General features: G+C 58.1%; 9 protein-coding genes across 9 annotated transcripts; 3 read left to right on the top strand and 6 right to left on the bottom strand.

Moving 5' to 3' along the window:
* Window positions 1-4,491: 4,491 nt before the first annotated feature.
* Window positions 4,492-5,601, bottom strand: QBC33DRAFT_573180 (uncharacterized protein). Its single transcript, XM_060430693.1, has 2 exons — window positions 4,903-5,601; window positions 4,492-4,777 (listed from the first exon to the last, which is right to left on the bottom strand). Exons 1-2 carry the CDS (start codon window positions 5,384-5,386, stop codon window positions 4,647-4,649), a joined length of 615 nt encoding a protein of 204 aa, XP_060279948.1. The 5' UTR covers window positions 5,387-5,601; the 3' UTR covers window positions 4,492-4,646.
* Window positions 5,602-5,670: 69 nt separating this feature from the next.
* On the top strand, window positions 5,671-6,474 carry QBC33DRAFT_622700 (uncharacterized protein; the record flags this gene model as incomplete). The annotated part of the gene is made up of 3 exons (XM_060432859.1): window positions 5,671-5,702; window positions 6,062-6,101; window positions 6,226-6,474. 3 exons carry the CDS (start codon window positions 5,671-5,673, stop codon window positions 6,472-6,474), a joined length of 321 nt encoding a protein of 106 aa, XP_060279947.1.
* A 307-nt stretch (window positions 6,475-6,781) lies between these two features.
* QBC33DRAFT_573178 (uncharacterized protein) lies at window positions 6,782-7,677 on the bottom strand (the record flags this gene model as incomplete). The annotated part of the gene is made up of 3 exons (XM_060430692.1): window positions 6,782-7,101; window positions 7,180-7,439; window positions 7,504-7,677. 3 exons carry the CDS (start codon window positions 7,675-7,677, stop codon window positions 6,918-6,920), a joined length of 618 nt encoding a protein of 205 aa, XP_060279946.1. The 3' UTR covers window positions 6,782-6,917.
* A 610-nt stretch (window positions 7,678-8,287) lies between these two features.
* QBC33DRAFT_573177 (uncharacterized protein) lies at window positions 8,288-10,254 on the top strand (the record flags this gene model as incomplete). Its single annotated transcript, XM_060430691.1, has 2 exons — window positions 8,288-9,198; window positions 9,257-10,254. The coding sequence occupies exons 1-2, from the start codon at window positions 8,472-8,474 to the stop codon at window positions 10,252-10,254; spliced, it is 1,725 nt and encodes a 574-aa protein (XP_060279945.1). The 5' UTR covers window positions 8,288-8,471.
* On the bottom strand, window positions 10,222-11,641 carry QBC33DRAFT_549051 (uncharacterized protein). The gene has a single exon (XM_060428934.1). It carries the CDS (start codon window positions 11,380-11,382, stop codon window positions 10,561-10,563), a length of 822 nt encoding a protein of 273 aa, XP_060279944.1. The 5' UTR covers window positions 11,383-11,641; the 3' UTR covers window positions 10,222-10,560.
* Window positions 11,642-11,774: 133 nt separating this feature from the next.
* On the bottom strand, window positions 11,775-14,372 carry QBC33DRAFT_549044 (serine/threonine kinase 16). The gene is made up of 6 exons (XM_060428933.1): window positions 14,054-14,372; window positions 13,840-13,976; window positions 13,761-13,771; window positions 12,819-13,666; window positions 12,168-12,720; window positions 11,775-12,083 (listed from the first exon to the last, which is right to left on the bottom strand). Exons 1-6 carry the CDS (start codon window positions 14,103-14,105, stop codon window positions 11,999-12,001), a joined length of 1,686 nt encoding a protein of 561 aa, XP_060279943.1. The 5' UTR covers window positions 14,106-14,372; the 3' UTR covers window positions 11,775-11,998.
* On the top strand, window positions 14,297-16,132 carry QBC33DRAFT_214108 (putative salicylate hydroxylase). The gene has a single exon (XM_060422699.1). It carries the CDS (start codon window positions 14,754-14,756, stop codon window positions 16,029-16,031), a length of 1,278 nt encoding a protein of 425 aa, XP_060279942.1. The 5' UTR covers window positions 14,297-14,753; the 3' UTR covers window positions 16,032-16,132.
* A 105-nt stretch (window positions 16,133-16,237) lies between these two features.
* Window positions 16,238-17,575, bottom strand: QBC33DRAFT_458779 (uncharacterized protein; the record flags this gene model as incomplete). The annotated part of the gene is made up of 1 exon (XM_060424901.1): window positions 16,238-17,575. The coding sequence occupies one exon, from the start codon at window positions 17,573-17,575 to the stop codon at window positions 16,238-16,240; it is 1,338 nt and encodes a 445-aa protein (XP_060279941.1).
* A 387-nt stretch (window positions 17,576-17,962) lies between these two features.
* Window positions 17,963-18,917, bottom strand: QBC33DRAFT_549040 (acyl-CoA N-acyltransferase). Its single transcript, XM_060428932.1, has 2 exons — window positions 18,647-18,917; window positions 17,963-18,592 (listed from the first exon to the last, which is right to left on the bottom strand). The coding sequence occupies exons 1-2, from the start codon at window positions 18,663-18,665 to the stop codon at window positions 18,072-18,074; spliced, it is 540 nt and encodes a 179-aa protein (XP_060279940.1). The 5' UTR covers window positions 18,666-18,917; the 3' UTR covers window positions 17,963-18,071.
* Window positions 18,918-18,956: the final 39 nt, after the last annotated feature.

Below are 18,956 nucleotides of genomic sequence, written 5' to 3'. Positions count from 1 at the left end.
GAAAAGATGGAAAGCTGGGCCATGATCTGCATGATGATGTATATGACACGCTAACTGGGACTCTTGGCAGTGGGGTAAGAGATGCCGGGCAGTGCCGTCCATGCATCACATGATACCTACGAACGAACCTGCTCTTCCCTCGCCATCGCGACAATACTGAGCTGATAAGCCGGACCCGACTCGTGAGTTGGAGACCTCAAGGTACCTAGGTATTCAACGTCAGTGACCCACGTTGCAGGACCTACACTGTTTTTTTACGCTGATTCAGAGGACAGCAGAGAATGACTGGGACTTGGAATGGAATCGGGAATCTGGAATCTGGAAGGGGTTCCCTTGGCAATGATTGGGTCTAACCCTTTTCGTCGATAGTTAATTAGCACGAGCCAACCCAGCGCAAGGTTCTTTCTTGGCTCCACGCGAGACGCGTTTTGTAAGCCCGAAAACCTGCTCCTATATTGTTAGGTTGCATCTTTACCTATTTCGAGTGTGTTCAGATCATGGCAATCGAGTACCAAGATCTTGACACGGTAGCACCCTTCCCTCGAGGCCTTTTACCCAGGGTGTACGTTGTACGCACATTTTGGAAAGAGTTAGACTCCGTCGAATCAACCAACCAGGGCAAGAGATCATCGCCACTGAGGTCATAGGGTAACTTTATATATATGGATACTGCTGTGCTATTTTTTCTCTCTTGTGTAGACCAATCCCGTGGCATCGGATTCGAAGATAAAGTTTGGCTAGCCACGCATGAGCATCGCCCCAGTCTGCCAGATCATCTTCGAGATACCTGCTCCATCGAACGTGATACACGTGTACATAGTCAGAAGGCGAGAGACCCTACACACGTGGAGACCCTGAATCATGAGCTTATCATGCATTCTCGGATGCCTGCCCTGGCGGCCAATTCCGTCACTCTCTCTCGCCGAGAATTCCCATGCTGCTAGGTTGCTGTTCACAACCGAATTCCGAAAAGGGCCCGCAACAAGCGCGCAACGATGACAACGACCTCGACTTGCACCGCCTGCTGGTCCGTGCAAGCTCCGGGTTCGGAAAGCGGGCGCAAACGGCAAGAAAACAGCGAATGCGTCCACCCCTCGGAATAAAAAATAGGCGAGCATACTGACGCCTTCGGAGGTATTTCCGGCCACGAGTCGAGGTAATAGTGGGATGGTAAGGATAGTGATGACAGGCATCCCGACCTCTCCACTTCCACTTCGGGCTGAGTCCTAGACAGGTAAATATCTGAGAGATGCTGCTGCCACGTAAGATCGAGCCACTCGCCCAGCATCCGACACAGACTTGGAACGCTGGTGCGTCTCCGCCCCGCGCGGCAGCGGCCGCGAGAAGTTGACGCTCGCGCCCACGCTCGCGCTCGCGCTCCGCCCCCGCTGCCGCTCCTTCTGCACCCGCCGCGCCGTCCGGGACAGGCCCCGCTGGTGGCCGGCGGTCGTGGGCCGGCGTCCCCTGTCTGGCTCGCCCTCGTCGGTGGCGTCGGTGTCGGTGCTAGCGGTCGTGGTGGTGGGTGATGGATCTGGTGTTCGGTATGGAGTTGGTGTGTAGGGTGTTTCTAGGGGGTTTGAGGACGGGGTTGAGATATCTGGGGACTCTGAAGAATACCCGACCTGCACCTGTGTCGATGCCCGCCGCCCTTGAGGCTCTGACCTGGTTCTGAAGTGTGGGTAAGACATGTCAACAGTAGGCCAGATCCCACTTTGGCTTCTCAACCTATCATGGCTCTCGAAGGCATATGATCGAGCTGGTCGTACGGGGAAGACCGAAAGTCTTGCGTGTGCAGCATGTGTCGGTCCTCTCGGCGAGGCTGGGAAAGTGGAAGGCGACGGACTCGACGAGGTAAATCTCCAAGGATCGTCATCATCCACCCCGCCATTGGACCTGCCGGCTACGCTTCTCCTCGTACCGTCCGAGGAGGGTTGCTCGGTGGTGTCATCCCCCTCTGAGACATTATCCTCCTGTTGCTTCTCCAGAGACGCCCGGCGGGAGACGCTCAAGTCGGCGTAGTCCTCAACGCTTGAGCCGCTCATGCTGTGTCGTGCCCGGCTCCCCGACAGCCAAGCCGTGGCAAACGGTGTTTCCGAGGTCTCGTGGATATATACAAGGGCGGAGAGTGAAAGCCTGTATGTATCGCTTGTCAGCCCACTTAAGTTCACCGGCGTACACACATCAAGAACACCTACAAGCCAGCAACGCAGGCGACAAGACCTCCAAGACGCAACAACTCCTCTCTCCCCAACCCGCCCCGCGACGACACAATTCCAGTCTGCGAGATAACCACGCAGGTGACGGCGACAGCGCCAGCCCACGCCACGACGCCGAGCCGCTCCAGCAGCGCCACGCAGGCCCGCAAGTAATAGTTGCGCCGCCGGCCGCCGGCGCCGCCACTCCTCCGGGCCCCGACGGCGACGTGCACACCCGCCGACGTGGCACCGATGGCCGAGGCGCCGAGAAGGAGGAGCCCTCTCGCGATATCGGTGCGACTCGCCGCCGCCGCAGCCGCCGAGAGCGTCGTGGCCTCGACGGCGGAGAGCGCGATACCGGCGCCCGAGGACAGGAACTGCGCGAGCACGGCGATGAGGGTGCGCTTGGAGGGGTGGGGGGTCTGCTGCTTCGCTGGTGGCTTGGGGCTGGGGGAGGTGCCGGTGGTGGGGAGGATGTCGGTTCCGAGCCCGGGCCGCGGGAGGCGGGCCCAGCTACTAGCCATTTCGGTCTCGGGGGTGGTGGTAGTTGGGATGGTGATGGGCTTGCACCGTCCAAGTCCAGCTTGGTCGTCAATGTTTCCATTGCTGGCTAGCTGTCGGCCGGACGAGTTGAGTCTCTTCCTACCGCCGCGTCAGTCCATGTGGACGTGGAGGCGGGCGTGCTGCCATAATTTCGATTCCGTTCGGGTTGGGTTGGGTTGGGTTGGATCAAGATTTTAAGCATAAAGCACGCCAACCGGACCCCCTTTTCGTCGTTCCCATCGGACGGGGACAATCGTGTTTTATTTAATTATGGGAAGACCGCGGCGGGCCACAGAGTCGAGAAGATTTGCGCTTTGATGTTCGGCTCTGTTTGGTATCCCTGGCTCCGCCTCCAATTGACGAAGAAACGGCGAGCGAATCATGCCTTTGGCCTGAAGAGCAGTTTTATGCATGTTGTGGGGGAACCGTGGAGTTCTCATGCAAGTGCGGCAGATGCAGTCTCACAATTCCTGGCTGTCATGGGTCGTGGGACCCGGAAATTGGAATACACCCCTGCGAACCGGGGACGGAACTTTAACAAAGTTTCAAGTCGTTGTTCGTGGTCTTGGCGTTGGCGTTGACAATCGTGGAGCGAGCGAAACAGCCACAGCCTCTCCGGCTTAACTCAGTCTTCGTCAGCGATCCGCATAGATACAGCATCCGCAGTACAGTCCCCCATCAATGCTCATAGCTGGGCACGGAATCCTTCCCCAATCGCCGTTTCTCCCCCGGAATGGCCGGCCGTGTTACACTGGTCTAGAGAAGACGACGTGTCACTTCAAACAAGCCGTCCTCCATTAATTAATGATAGCAAAACGAGTTCAAGGGCAAGACTATATTAATCAGGGCGCACCGGCGTAGCTGCGAGAGTAACAGGTCAACAGTCACAGGCGCCCAGTCTTTCAAGCGGAGACATGCCCAGAGCAGCTCATCCAAACATCTCGGTGATAGATGAACCTCCGTCCACGTCCGACAAGCGTTTGCTTCTCGGGGGGCTCAAGTCGGGGCTCAAGTCCATTAGAACCAACCCAACTTATTATCGGAGATTTCCGTCTGCCTCCAGATCAAAACCAGGCTCCAATTCCTCTTTAATTATTATCTTGCTTCAAGATCGAGAATCTGTGAAATCTCCAGTCGCTGGGTTGGATAAAGAGAGCACCAAGAGCCTCAAGCAATATCATCGGCCCAATGAGAGTTTCCCATATGCTCTACCCCTAGCCCCTGAATCCTCCCCAGACAAACCGGACTGTAAACATTTTTGGGGGCAACGAGACGTGGAGGGAGCATCGTATCTCACGAATAGACCTAACACAAGAGTAGAGAACATGTGAACTCTCGCACGGTCTTGGAATCCACTTGCCCCTAAACCGGTTTCGAGGTGGAAGTGAAGTGAAGTGAAGTGAAGTGAAGGTGAAGTCAACTTGACAACGGCATGGCTGTACAAACTACCTAGGTCGGTACTGTACACATCCATATATACCCCGATTGTGGAACCAAATTCCAAACCAGACCTCAGCCATCCGATGGCATAGTGGGCATTGGTACAGCATTGGGTTTAATATCTTCTGCCGTCGTCTGGCCTTTATTATAGCCGTCGTCGTCAGGTAGGACGATCCTGAAATTCACGTCGACGTATTCAAGTCGACGCATTTCAAGTCCTGTCAGGTTCCCAAACCCCCCTCTTTTTTTTAGTCTTTTTTTAATTATCTTGGTGACTGCCTATATTTGATTTCGAAGATATCAGATCTATTCCCATCACTTTATTTATTTTCTTGGCTAGGATGCTAATAAGTGCTATAATCTCTAGTAAAAAATGCTTGCGCCAATAATTACCTACCTATCCAAAACGGCATCTTCCCAGCCGCCTCTGCGTGGGGAACATGAATGCACGACTCGAACTCACACATTTCAGATGTACTCAGGGACTAGGAAGACATCCGCACAGGTCTCAAGAGCAATGTGACCAAACCCATTAACCCTGAAAAACAGCTGCGGCCCAGCGCCAGCCCCGTCAATATCCCCATGCCACCAGTTGCAAACTAATGAGAAGACGAACCAACAGGTCAGCAACCGACACTCCCACAGTTCGCAGTGCGCAGAAGTAACCACGCCGCTCTTTTTTTTTTTGCCGGAAACGAGACGAAAAGGGGCAAACCAAACTCACCAAACCACCCGCCAAAGCTATCCGGTATCCCTGTCGCACTCGTCGTCCACTGCAACCCGTCCCCGTCGACGAAGAAGGCGCTGTACTCGCCGGCAGCCGCGCCCCCGGCGTCGATCCGCACGGGCTGCCACGCGGCGTACGTGTTGACGCCGATCTGCGGGCCCAGGCCCCAGGACAAGCCGGTGTCGCCGCCGAGGTCGAAGCCAACGCCGTAGAGGGCGTCGCCGCCGGGCGTCGTGGTGATGTTGCTGGCGGTCAGGAAGCCCGCGATGGCGTGCGTCTTGTTGCCCGATAGCATGGCGTCGTTGAGGCCCGCGCCCGTGTGGTAGGCGTACAGCCATAGGTTGTCGAAGCGGTCCTTGCCGGGCTGGTCGGGCTTGAGTTGCGTGTGGAGGTGGAATGGGCGGGACGACGGGTTGGAGGGTTGGCTGAGGGTCGTGGAGGCCCAGAGGGAGGCGGCGAGGGCGGCTGTGGGGAAGAGCATTTTTGGCCTTGGGAGAGATTTCACGGTTTAATTGGATTGTTGTGGTTTAGTAGATTCTACCAGAGTGTCTCTGTTAAATAATCCAGGCTCCTTCTCGTCGGGTGGGCTCCCTTTGGCTACTTATTCCGGCAATGAAGGGCTCTGGCAGGTATGCGTGTCTACTCGCATTTCGCCTTCGGCCCTTTTAGCTGCGTGCTAAACTGCGTCAAGTGATCAAGAGACCCAAGGGTTCTAGGCATCTAGAGCCAAGCACACACGACAACAGAACAGGACATTAATTAATAATGACCGACGGGAAGCTCTCGTCATTTACAGCGTCATAGAGGGTAGCATTGCTTTGAAGCTGCGCGGCTGATTGGCGGGATGTGTTCTCGTATTCCTAGCGCTGCCACATGTTGCCTGCAACCTCTATGTAGTGGTATTGATCTGCACTCGCGAGCCTGAGATGGACTGGAATTGGCGATGACTGGAGCCTTAGTCGGCTTTCGTGTGCCGATCTGCATCAGCACCTCGTTTGGGGGCAATGGGGGGGGTTAAAAACTTGTCTCACTCCAGATTAAGCTATCAGCGATGCGTTAGGGAAGCCGTGGTTTAACAGGGTCGCGTATAATCAAGGCCATACCATAGAAACTGTTCCTCTTCATTCTTCGCATTCTAGGGGCATTTGAGCTGCAGAGGACTGGACTGGGTAATCAACCTCCCACAGAACCAGTTTGTAAGATTGGTTGGGCTTACCTTGAGCTGCTTGATTTGTGTTATGTTCTGTGGGGTTAGAACGCGTGCGAGCTGCACAGTTTCTACACTGGAAGATAGACACAGGGGATGGGTAGAGTGGGTAGATAGGAAGCATCAAGGTAGACCCTGCGACCAAGGAGGCGTCCAGGGTGCTCTCCATCTCTGGCGCGCCCGGTCTGATGGGCATAGCCGAGATCTCGCCTGACGTCTTCGCCGTCGTGGCCGGCGACCTCGACACCAAGACGTTCGCGCCGAGGTCGGGATCCTACGCCGTGTACGAGGTGGACCTCACGAGGACGACGCCGGTGAAGAAGGTGCCCGAGTCGGGCTTCTTCATCGGCTCAACAAAATGACACCGTCTTCATCGCCGGCGCGGGAGAGGGGTCCATCTATAGGATGAGCGTCGCGACGGGAGAGTACAGCGTCGCACTGGCGGACGATGAATTGAAGGCGCCTGAGGGATCGCCTGTTAATGAGAGGGGGTACATGGAATCAAGTACCGCGACGGGGACCTGTACTTCACCAACGCGTTCGAAAACACGTTCAGCAAGGCCAAGGTCTATTGCCTCGGAATACGCTATGGAAAGGGACGGTAGACAGAGGCCCAGAACTCAAGAGTGAAGGTGATATCTGGTATTGAGCTACACAACACCAGCCTCTTGACTAAACGACAGAGAAAATAAAAACCATGTTCCGTTTCGCAGTCCCGATTGCCTAATAGTTCCAACCACATCTCGTCAAGTGTTAATTACATGCTTGATTTGTGGAACTGCAGCTCAGGGGGTGGTCCCCCAGCTCAGCCTCTCCCCGAGTACTGATGTGTCCGCCCATGAACATCGTCACCCCAGACGGGCATGTAGCGAGTATCAGCGGGTCCTTTCGTGAGCAGCACCACCGTGTCTTCGGGCTGTCGCCTTCTCATTGCAGCCAGCTTGCGGCTGGCTGAGATCTCTACGGCCGTTGCCCCGAGAGTGGACAGACTGGAAAAGCCAACGAACAGTTAATTATCTCCAATAATCAAGACTGATGCATTGAAAGAGAGGGGCCGATCTACTTACACTCCCATGGCAGCACCCGCAAACAGGGCCTTGTACAGAGTGCAGATCTGGACACCCTGGCTGTTGCCCCAATACACAGTCGTACAGGGCCTGGTGATGGTTGTGCTCATCGCGTGCGCGAGCAGGCCGAACCCGATGCCCCAGGAGACAAACAGCACCCCGTGGATGATGCTTCCAATGAGCGGGATGGGGCCGCGCAGGCATCCCCAGATGGAGAGACCCAGGATCGCGATCAGGGTTAGGAGAGCTGAGGCTTGGAGCTTGCAGAGGATTAGACTCGGCGAAAAGGTTGGAAATTGTCTTGAGAGAGACATGACGACTCACCATGAAGAACATCCAGGGCATGGTATAGCTCTTCCCGTGGAGATGCGAGATGAAGAAGAACATGACGCCGGAGACGGTGCATGCTGACAAGACTTGGAGGACCTGGATAAGGTAGGAGGTGACGCAGGGGTAGAGGGACCGCCTGGGGGGTTTGTTGGACCGTTTGGGAGTCATAATGGGGGTGTTTTTCTCTCTCTCTCTCTTCTGGTTTTTCTTGAACGTGATGATGGTCTTCTCCAGCCCAAACACGGCAATGTGCTCTGGGCCTCTGCTTTTGTAAGGCCTCTGTTCTCGTATTTAGCTTTCGGAAGAGTGCCCAAGATTTTAATGGTGCCGCAGCAAGAGCCCGACAGCTGGGGCGTCTTTGTCTGGGAACGGTTCGGCAAAGTATGGAATGGTGGTATGGTGGTGGCTGAGATTACGGCAAGGGGGCTGTTCAATAATAAGAGAAGCGACCCTCGTGATGGGCTTCTCAGGCTGAACGTGCATTTCTAACCCTCAGCCGCAACCTTATTCTCGGGCCTGCGTTGCTAGCTTGAGCTTGTCTTTACTTCAGTTGCTTCGCCCGTATGCCAAGTGACCCAGACTCAAAGCTTAGTGGGCGATGGTGGCTGGCTCGCCGCTAGCGGACGCCTCCTTTTTCTCCATCCTTATGCTCTGCGTGCTGTTTGACGGTGTTGTCGTTCTCAGCCGTCGGGCCAAGAAAATGGGTGCCTTTCAACCCATTCGTTGTGCATTTAGCAAACACTTGGCAATACTTCTATTTTCACCAACAATGCCTCCACAAGTGTCAAAAGTCCGAGGTTTCAACCCCAACCGTGTCCTGCGAAGCAAGCCACGGGCAGATGACCGGAAATGGATGCCATAAATTAAACATCGAAATATCAAGTCAAAAAGGGTCGTCTCGACCTGATCTAGTGTGGGAGTTTCTGAGATAGCACACTCCATCGACTTCTCTTTCCCTAAGCATGGCGGCTGCTCTGAAACTCCTTGGGTTGGGAGCTTTGCTCTTCAGCCAGTCTTTCGCTCAGAACGAAACCACTCCCGGATTTGACAGATCCAACACCACCATAGCCAATGCAACTGCTTGGGCCTTTCCGGGACAGAACTTGACCACCATCACAATCGAATACCAGCCCCCCACTGAGTTCGTCAACAACACCGGCTATGCCTACAACATCACCTACCCCCCCGTGCAACGCCGGGTGTCGTACTTCGTCATGCACGACCTCGCCATCATCGACGGCGACGTCATCTTCGGCTCCGAGGAGGAGCTCCTCGCACTCCGCGTCCCCGACGGCAACTCGACCGTGGTCCACAAGCGGGATGGAGACCAACCCCAGATACAGCGGCGAGCGCTATCGCTGGGCAGGGAGAGCTCGCTCAAGTGGCCCGGCGGCCGCGTCGAGTACTACTGGGAGAGCCAGGCGACGAAGGACGCGCGGGTCGACAACTGGCTCGAAGCCACCAAGATCTGGACCGACCGGCTGCCGTTCCTGAGCTTCATCGACAAGGGATCCTTCAAGACGGTGTCGACGGCCAACGGCCCCATCGTGCTGAAGCTCGACAAGGGGAGCGTGTCGAGCTCTCCCGTCGGCCGTGCCCAGTCCGCTAACGGGAACTACCTCGTCCTGGGGGATATTGGCAGCGGGCCGGGCAAGGATCTGGGCGTCTACGTGCACGAGATCGGACACAGTAAGCAAGCATCCATGCCCCCTTGACTACTCCCCCCCACCACTAACACACCGCCCAGCCCTCGGCCTAATCCACGAGCAGATGCGCCCCGACCGCGACGCCTACATCGACCTGGACTGCACGCGCGTCTGCGGCTCCTTCGTGATGAAGCCGCCGCCGCACGAGAACGAGGTGGACCACTGCACCGACGCGCACTGCTCGCCGCCCACCTGCATCGACTACGGCTGCAACTTCCACAAACTGTCGCCCACCGACGCGTCCGTTGACTGGTCCGGCCCCTACGACGTCCTCTCCATCATGCAGTACGGCGCCTCCAGCTTCGCCCGCCCGCCCTCCTACCTCCCGCCCATGACCCCGGCGAAGCCCGGCATCCCGCTGAGGGGCGGGAACGGCGTCGTGCCGACCCTGCTCGACCTGCAGAGGGTGTGTAACCTCTACTACGAGGACTGTCGCGGGATCTGTGGCGACGGCATCCTCTCGCCCAATAATGGCGGGGAGGAGTGCGACGACGGGAATAACGTGTCCGGCGACGGGTGCGAGGCCGATTGCAAGGTGTCGCCGGCGGTGTGCGGGAACGGCGTCCTGGAGCCGGGGGAGGCGTGTGATGATGGGAATTTGGTGGCTGGCGATGGGTGCGATGCTACCTGCCACGTGGAGTTTTGCGGGGACGGAATCGTACAGCCCGGGATCGGCGAGGAGTGCGATGATGGGCCTGCTGGGAGCTCGGATTGTACGCCAGCTTGCAAGAAGGCGTGTCTGCAGGCGTGTGACCCGGATCCGAGGTTTAATGGGTGTGGGCTCACTGCTAGCTGTATCGCGGTCGTGGGAGGGACCGGGGCGGCGGGCGCGGGGGCGCATTACTGTGCTTGTGCGCATGGCTTTAGGGGTGCTGGGGTCGCGCCCGGGGACGTGTCGGCACAGATGAGGTTGCCGTGGGTCGGGCAGGAGGGGAGGGTGTTTGTGAGGCCCGGCGTGCAGTGCAACGTGCTCTGCGACCAGTGGACACTCGGGAGAGATGGGTGCGCCGAGGTCGAGGAGAGGGCGATGTGTTATTAGCTTTACTTGGCGAATGCGTTGTTTTTGTTTGCTTTTGTCGTATGTCGTGTACTTGACTGATGCGGAATACCTACCTAGTTAGATTGTCGAATTGTCATTTCCTTCCCCAAATCCTCTCCATGCTCATCATCATATGGTCACATCACATGCACCTAGCGAAGGGATGAACCAGTTGCTCATCAGAAACAGGGAATCGTTAAGCTATACACATATACACAGGTGGTATCAGGACGGAGAGCGGTTCTCCAAAAGCCCCCTCTCGAGCTGAGAAAAAGTAAGAAACGCCCCAGCGTGGCCCCGCCGAGGCTAAAGAGAGTATAGAAGCGAAAAGAAAAGTAGGGACGCGAGCATCGTCCACCTGACCGCGTCCAGACGGATGATATTCCCCCGCGATCCCCCAAGACTGTACGCGCTCCCGGACGTGCCCGGCACGGAGGCCACCTGTCCCGCGAGCACCCTTTTGCCGGACGGGTATTGTATGTTGTAGACCGGGGCGCTGGTCAGGGCGGCGGGGGTGCCCAGCGTGCGGGGGCACTTGGGCTGGTTGTCGGCCGGGTAGTTGAGCGTACATTGCTCGTCGTAGCCCCAGGTGCACAGCGGGTCGAGGATGTTGTACATGAGGTAGTTCTTCGCCACCCAGCTGTCCTTCTGGTCGAGGCAGCTGGCGATGAAGTTCATGCTGTTGGCGGCGCTGAACGGCAGCTTGTGGCCCTTTGTGTGTATCAGGTCGGCGCACTTGGAGGCGTCCACGTCGGCGTACTCCATCGCCACCTCGCCGCCCGCCGTCGGCTTCGACGTCGCAGAGTAGCCCGTGTAAAGGTAGTTCCAGGCGTCGTAGCTGACGTCGTGCGCGCCGCCGGACTGGTCGATCCGCAGCAGGTACACTGTCCGCCCCCCGTAGCTCAGCGACACGCACACGTTGTTGCAGTCCACCGAGCCCGGCCAGTATGCGACACGGTCTGTGTTGATCTTGCAGCCCAGCACGCCGACCGAGGAGGAGTAGCTCTCGTGAGGTGTCACCCAGGCGGTACCAGAAGCGGCAATCGCGGGGGAGGCGGCGCAGGCGAGCAGCCATAGGAATAGAATCGCCCGGCGCATTGTGAAGGAGTGGCTGATAAATGTCATCATCGGAAAAGAGCGGCTATTGTTTGACTTTGTCGTCTTCGTCGTCTTCGTCTTGTCTTCGTCTTCGACTTCGGGCAAAGGAGCGGTTCAACCGCCGATGGGGCGGTGAATTGGCGACTCAGGCGATCGCGAACATTGGCCACGGAAGTTGTACTTTGAGGGCTGGGAAAATGTCGGGCACCTGCGCGCGACGACGAGGGGACTCCGGGGATTTTGAAATTAGCATCCCTACAATAGCCTAGTGCGAGACATGGCAGGCAGGCAGGGATTATGGGGTGCATTGATTGGTCCATCTGGTCAGTTGGTGCCTGACTTGCCGATCCGGCTCCCCGGCCCGCCAGCACCCACAGGTTGGTTGCACATCAGCAACGCTAGTATGCGTAACTGCATTCAACCCGGAAACACCATAAATCCCTCGCAGCTCAAGAGTAATATGCATTTATGGCGACAATATATGCAAATATTAAGTAGTCTCTGGCATATGATGTCCGCCTATATGCTATTATGACATAAACTTTGTATATGAAGTTCATTCAGTATCACTCTGCGTCTTGTCCATCCCACTCATCCAAACAAACTCAAGAATTACCTCTGATGTCTCACCGGAACCCTGTGTCCACTAGCTCCCGTCAGATTCATCGTTCATGAACCTCTGAAGCCACTCGTTTCGAGCGATTAGCGCACGCGCCCGCTTCCCATAGATCCTATTCGCAAGCGTCAGCACAGCCGTCCCATCCAATTCCCCATGGACAACACCAGAGCCAAAGCCAGGGGTAAGGGGAGCTCACCAGAGAGGGATAGTCAGCAAGCACACGACAAGGAACAGAGCTCCCAGGATGCAGAACACAACCAAGGCGCCATCCTCGGCAAGCCAGTCGTTGACAAAGTACGTCAACCCAAAAGTCAAGATATTCCTGGCATTGATAGCCACAAACGCCTCCTCGTTGAGCGTGCGGTGGCAGTCGACGACGTACCCGAACGCGCACGTGGCCAGGAACGCCATGCTCATGTTGGCGAACCCGAAGCACAGGACGGGGCCGAGCCAGTGCGTCTGGTACTGGACCGTGGCGCCGAAGCCGAAGAAGCCCACGACCCCCAGGATGGTCGCCACGATCATGAGCGGCAGGCGGAACTCGGGCTCGTAGATGCCGCGGTTGCGCTTCGTCAGCCACAGGCAGATGTAGTCGTTGAGAGGGCCGGCGATCGCCTCGCCGACGGCCGTCAGGATGAAGGGGGAGAGGCTGATCAGGCCCGTCTGGCTGACTGAGAAGTTGTAGGGCGGGTTGACGAAGATGACGGCGTTGACGACGGAGAAGACGACGATCCATGTGATTGTTGTGCCTGTGATTGGGTCGGGGTTAGAGATCATGCTCGGCTGTTGGTGTGTTTCATGAGGAGAGGAGAAGGGGCGGAGAGGGAGAAAATGGTGGTTTGCTTGCCGTATAACAGGAACGCCCAGAAGACCGCCGGGTAGAACAGCAGCACAAAGGGCCGCGTGAAGACCTTCCACATCGGCGCGTGGGTGTGACGACCGGTGAAGACGCGCAGAGACCGTATGTAGCTGTGCTTCTTCTCATCGGCTCCCAAGTGGGCGACCGCGACCTCGACCTGGCCGGGGTTCTCGTCCTTCTTCTCGGCATGGCGGTGGGCGTCATGCTCGTGGGCCAACACCATGTGCACGGGGTCGGACTCCTTTGCGCCGGCGCGGGCGACGACGACCAGCGAGTCCCGGCGGTAGACGGTCTCGGGCACGAAGAAGACGATGCCGATCATGAGGATGCCGAAGAAGATGGCGCAGACGCCAAAGGTCCACTGGTAGCCGTCGCGCTCGATGATGTAGCCGGCGACCAGGGCGCCGCCGCTGATGCCGGTGAGCAGGAACAGGTTCCAGACGGCGATGCGGGTGGCGCGCTCGTGGACAAAGTACAGGTCGCCGATGGTGCACTGTACGAGGACCTCGTAGGGGGCCATGCCGACTCCGGCGACGATGCGGCTGGCCAGGAACGAGTTGTAGTTCTTGACGGCGGCGCCCCACACGCTGGTCGCGAACATGATGCAGATGGCGAGGATGAAGACGGGCCGGCGGCCGATGATCTTGGCCAGCGGGTTCGTGATGAACAGGCCCAGCCCGATGGTCAGGATGAGCCACGCCGTCGCCTGCGACAGGATCTCGACCGTGATGTTCAGGTTCGCCGAGATCTCAACGAACCCCGGCGACAGCATCGGGCCGTAGGCGCCGACAACCGCGGCGGAGAGGCCGATGATGAGGAGGATCATCTCCTTTTTCCTGCAGTGCACACGCACATACTCCGTGTCAGGGACAGACACCCAGCAAAACTAAGACATACATGGTGAGGTTGGAAAAGGGGAAAGCAACAAACCATTGTGGCCACTGTATGCACACGTTAGTCAGTTTGGCTAAAGCCAGGCACCGCCGCACTTGAGAGTGCTTCCACTCACATTCAAGGGATCGTTCGGACTGTCAGATGGCTGCGGCACGAGGATGACACTCTTGAACCTCCCGGTTCCGTGCTTCAGCTGATCTCTCGGGATGTCACTGAATTCGGGTGGCAGGTCGTCCTGGTCGGTCATGACAGCTGCCGGCCAAGTCGCGTCAGCGAGGAAGAAGAGTCTCGGGATGCTAGGCGGTGCCAAGGCGGGAGCGACAACTTACCCGTGCCAGGCACGTCTTCCATGTGCTTCGACTCCAGAATCCCGAACGGCATTGTGGCGTGTTTCTCTTGTTCTCTCTGTGTGTGGGCGTGTGTGAGCGTGTGTATGTGTCTGAGGCACTGGACACTGGGTTGGAAAGGAAAGGAAAGGAAAGGAGAGGAGAGTAGAATTGGATTATTGGGTTGGATTGAGGGCGACAGACCATGCGACGACTGTTTGCTTGTGTGGTTCTGCCAATACTAATTTCAGGCTAACCAGGTTCTTCTCCGCATCCGCAGCTTACCCCTGCCCCTTGGACGGGCCCGGCGCGTACTGTGTAGGAAATGCAACCCCCACTGTTCTCCGCGTATTGCCGAGGTGGCCTTTTCCCCCAGAACTATCAATAGGGCTCGGGCGATTTGTTCAACTGCCGATGGAACTAGCCCCAGTGCGGGCGGCGAATCTGGATATTCTCCAACAAGCCGATTCGCTACGGAGGCGGGGAAGATGCCACGCGGGGAAGGGAGGGTTGCTTCTTCTCCGAGATGTCAGCACAGATCGGACTTAAGATGGAGAGAACTGGGGATATTCAAAGTGTCCATCATATAACACTCGCTCAAGCTTGCCTCCTCGTCGCAAGTCCCCGTTCTGGCACCAGCAGTTGCAGGTAGCAGTTGCAGCACCAAAGTAACAGCTACACCAGCACACACCACCACCAAGCCATGGCAGACTTCCCTAGACTGCCCCCCTCGGGCATCAGCGTCATCATCGTCGGCGCCGGCTTCGGCGGGCTCTCGGCGGCGATCGAGTGCGACCGCAAGGGCCACTCGGTGGTCGTGTTCGAGCGGTTCCCCGAGCTGAAGCCGCTGGGCGACATCATCAGCTTCGGCCAGAACTCGAGCCGCATGTTCGCCAAGTGGCCCGGCGTCGTCGAGCAGATGGACCCCATCATCCACCGCGCCGAGAAGCTGCGCTACCACGACTGGCAGGGCAGGTACGTCACCACCCAGGACTTCGCCGGCGAGCGCGCCTGGGGCCGCCGCATCAACGGCCACCGCGGCGAGCTGCACCGCATCGTGTTCGAGCACGCCCGCCAGAGGGGCATCGACATCCGCCTCGGCCAGGCCGTGGTCGACTACTTTGAGGACGACGACAAGGCCGGCGTCGAGGTCGAGGGCGGGCAGCGGTTCACCGCCGACATCGTGCTCGCGGCCGAGGGCGTCAAGTCGAAGGGCCGGAAGATTGTGCTTGGCTTCGACGACAGGCCGCAGCCGTCGGGGTATGCCGTCTACCGCGCGTGGTTCCCGTCGGGAGACCTCAAGACGAACCCGCTGACGAAGCACCTTGTCGACGGGGACACGCACAACGCGTGGATCGGGCAGGACGTGCACTTCCTTACGGCGACGATCAAGGGCGGCGAGGAGATCAGCTGGGTGTGCACGCACAAGGACGACTCGGACATTGAGGAGAACTGGCAGTTCCCCGGCAAGATCGAGGACGTGCTGGCCTGCCTCGAGGGCTGGGACCCCGTCGTGCTGGAGCAGGTGAAGGCCACGCCGCCGGACCGGCTGTTCGACTTCAAGCTCGTGTTCCGCGACCCCGTGCCCACCTTCGTGTCGCCGAAGGGGCGCACCGTGCTCATCGGCGACGCGGCGCACCCGTTCCTGCCCACGTCGATCCAGGGCGCCAGCCAGAGCATGGAGGACGGGGTGGTGATGGCGGCGTGCCTGGATGTGGCCGGCAAGGACCGCGTCAGGGAGGCGGCGAAGGTGTTTCAGGAGATCAGGTATGACAGGGTGCACCGCGTGCAGGCGACGGGCGTCTCGACGAGGGACATGTGGCACAAGGCCGACTGGGACGCCATCTGGAAGGACCCGGACTCGCTGCAGCTCAAGCGCGAGGAGTGGGTGCTCAACTTTGACGCCGAGGCTGATGCGTATGCGCAGTACGAGGCTGTCAAGGCGCGCTTGGATGCCGAGGAGAAGGCAAAAGCGGAATAGACCTGGGTGGGTAGACCTGGTTGGGAGGGTGTAATTATTTATACTATTTTCTCTCGGGAATCTGGGCTTTTAGATTTGATAGAAGATATGACATGCACGCTCTTAGATAACTTTCTCTTGTTTCTCCTCCCATTCCCGCCCACCCCTTTCTTCCATGTACCATTGACCCCGTCATTTACGCCAACTACGCCAACTTCAGTTTACCATCATTTCCCAGCAACCTTGTTGCCCTTGCCCTTGCTCTTGGGCACCCGAGTCCGCCACGAATAGTGCCCCTCGGGGTCCTTGGCCAAGATGCGCATCGCCACGATATCGTTCGCGTCGGCGCCCCTCTCGACGGCCCCAGCCTGCGCCGCGAGCAGCGCGTACTTTGTGGCGCGCTTCGCATAGCCAAGATTGTTGTAGTTGATGGCGACGAGCTCGTACATGTCGGACATGCGCGGCTCGAGGCGCTCCTCCTTGTACAGCTCGACCAGGCGGGCCAGCATGTCGGTGGTGACGCCCTTGCTGTCGGGCTCCTTGAGCACGGCCTCGATGCTCTGGATCTCGGCCAGGCGCTCGTCCGACCTCGCCAGCGCCCCAAGGTCCCCGCCCGCCGTGCAGTGCGCGCACGAGCACCCCGTCTTCTTCCACTTGTCCACCCACTCCTGCCGCTGCGCCCGCGGCATGAACGGGTCCACGTACGACATGGTCAGCTCCTCGCCGGGGGCCACCTTGCGCGCGACGGTGCTGTGGTGCGTGTGCGCGCCGTCAATGTAGTAGGCCACGTTGCCGCGGCAGTCGTGCGCGAGCGACACCACCTCCGGGTACGTGACGTAGTGCTTCTCGTTGTCCATGTCCGACGGCGCGAACCGGTACGCCATGTTGGTCTCGAACGACAGGCGCTTCACCACCTCGCGGAGGTCGCGCTTGCCGCCGCCCGCGTTGGCCGTCAGCATCATGCGCTTGAACCGGTCGCGCGTCGCGTCGGGGAGGAGGTGCACCGCCGCCGCGAGGAGCCGGCCCTGCTCGTCCTCGGACAGGTCCTTGTACAGGCTCTTGTGCACGAACAGCACGGGCGTCCACGCCATCAGCGTGTCGCCCCGCCGAAGCGTCCGGTTGGCCACCAGCACGACGCCCCGCCCGGGTACGTCCCTCTCCTCGAACCCCGGGTCGCCGGCCGCCGTGGGGCCGTTGTTCTCGCGCCGCCCCATGATCGGCTCCATGCGCTTGATCCGCTGCATGTTGGTGCCCGTCGTCACCACCGCGACGCCCCGCCCGTTGGCGGCTTGCCGGTTGCCGTACACGCAGTACCCGCCCGAGCATAGCTTGGGATCGTACCAGCCGCCGCCGGCCGCCTGGGCGAACTCTATTCCCGCCGTCAGGTTGCTGGCGAAGGCGTCTAACCCTGCGATGGTGGTGTCGTAGGCGAGGCCATCGCCTTGGCCTGCGGGGGGCTGCACCTGGATTGGGTCGCCAGTGGTCTTGGAGAGGGCGCCGTGGGTGAGGAGGGTGCAGATTGTTGCTGCGATGGCGAGGTAGGATGGGCGTGTTGCGCGAGCCATTGTGCGTGTGTGATTGGTGTGCGTATGTATATGTGTGTGTTTGTGTGTGCCTGCCTTTTGACTCGTTCGAGGAAAGGAGTCTATGACAACCCACCGAGAGGGATCTGCCGAGACGAGAAAAGCTTCGGATCGAAGAATGGATGGAATGGGATTTTCTTTATGTTCTGGCCTCGGCTTTTGGCAACGTGGCCAGAGATCCCCAATAGTGAGGCATCATAATATCGCCGGTCTATTATGATGTCAAGCAGCGTGTGGAGAGAGACGGCTAATATAGATGTCGCCGCACCGAAGCCACCATTTTATCCGGTTCACTCTGTTTCTGTTCGCATTCGCTGGGACGGGCGGGAAAAGGTCTTGGATATATGAAAAATGGCTAAGGAGAATTGAGGCTGCGCGGGAATGGGGGTTGGGGTTGGGACTCGGGATGATGCATGTGATCAACCTGGTCTTGTGTTTTTTCTTCTTCCAGTGCTTCTATACCTAGACTGGGGCCAACTCAGTCTTCACGACACATCTCCTTGGCAAACACTGCGACATAGTAGTCATTCTCAGGAACAGTCCCCAGATGCTTGAACCCGGCACGCGAGTAGAAACTTTGCAGCTTCGTGTTACCTTCCCAGCAATCGAGGAAGATGGTGCCCAACTCCGGACCCATGAGCCCTGCCACGCCGGCAAGAAACCGAATTCCGATTCTCTTCCCTTGCCATTCTGGTTCTAGCATCAGGGACTGGAGCACCCAATGCGGCTTGGAAAAATCCTTCATAGTGTCGGCGCCCAACTGTTGGTGGTACAAGTGGTCGTGAGGGAGAGGCATGATGATGACCGAGCCGAGGCGGTCTGATGTGCTTTCGAGTGAGAGGATATAACAACATCGTGCTGAAATGGCGGATTCGACCATGCCCACTTGGAGAGGGCCGATGACTTGTTTGCTGCCAGACGATGTCAGTGCCTCCTGCACCCTGACCGAAAGTGCGATGACCCAAGGCACGTCGTCAGGCTCCCCTTGGCGAATTTTGACTTTTCCAGCGGTTAGCACTACCATTCATATGAAGAGGGAATCTGGGTGTTGACCTGCGACGCCGTCCATCATGCGACATACGGTATGTGTCCCAGCACTGTGTCCTGGTTGATTTTAGACTCCAGGTGGACAGAAACAAGCATGCTTGATTGCGATCGAGCGTACACTTAGTATCCCCCGCATTTCGGCTCGGGTCGAAGCGAGCTGTGGTGATCAAGTGGAGTAAGCCGTGGTTTTCCCAAAACTCTACGAGCTAACACCTTGGCCAGCGAAACTCTGTCTACCTTTGCTTCTACAATTCCGCCCAGCCGACAGCCATCAGGCTTTGCACACACAGCCCTGCCAACGTCCTCTACTAAGCGG

Source organism: Phialemonium atrogriseum (assembly GCF_030411735.1).
Source record: "Phialemonium atrogriseum strain 8032-3 unplaced genomic scaffold QBC33scaffold_29, whole genome shotgun sequence".
NCBI lineage: Eukaryota > Fungi > Ascomycota > Sordariomycetes > Cephalothecales > Cephalothecaceae > Phialemonium > Phialemonium atrogriseum.
Note: the sequence above shows the minus strand (reverse complement) of the source record. Positions and strands in the feature narration are given on the sequence as shown.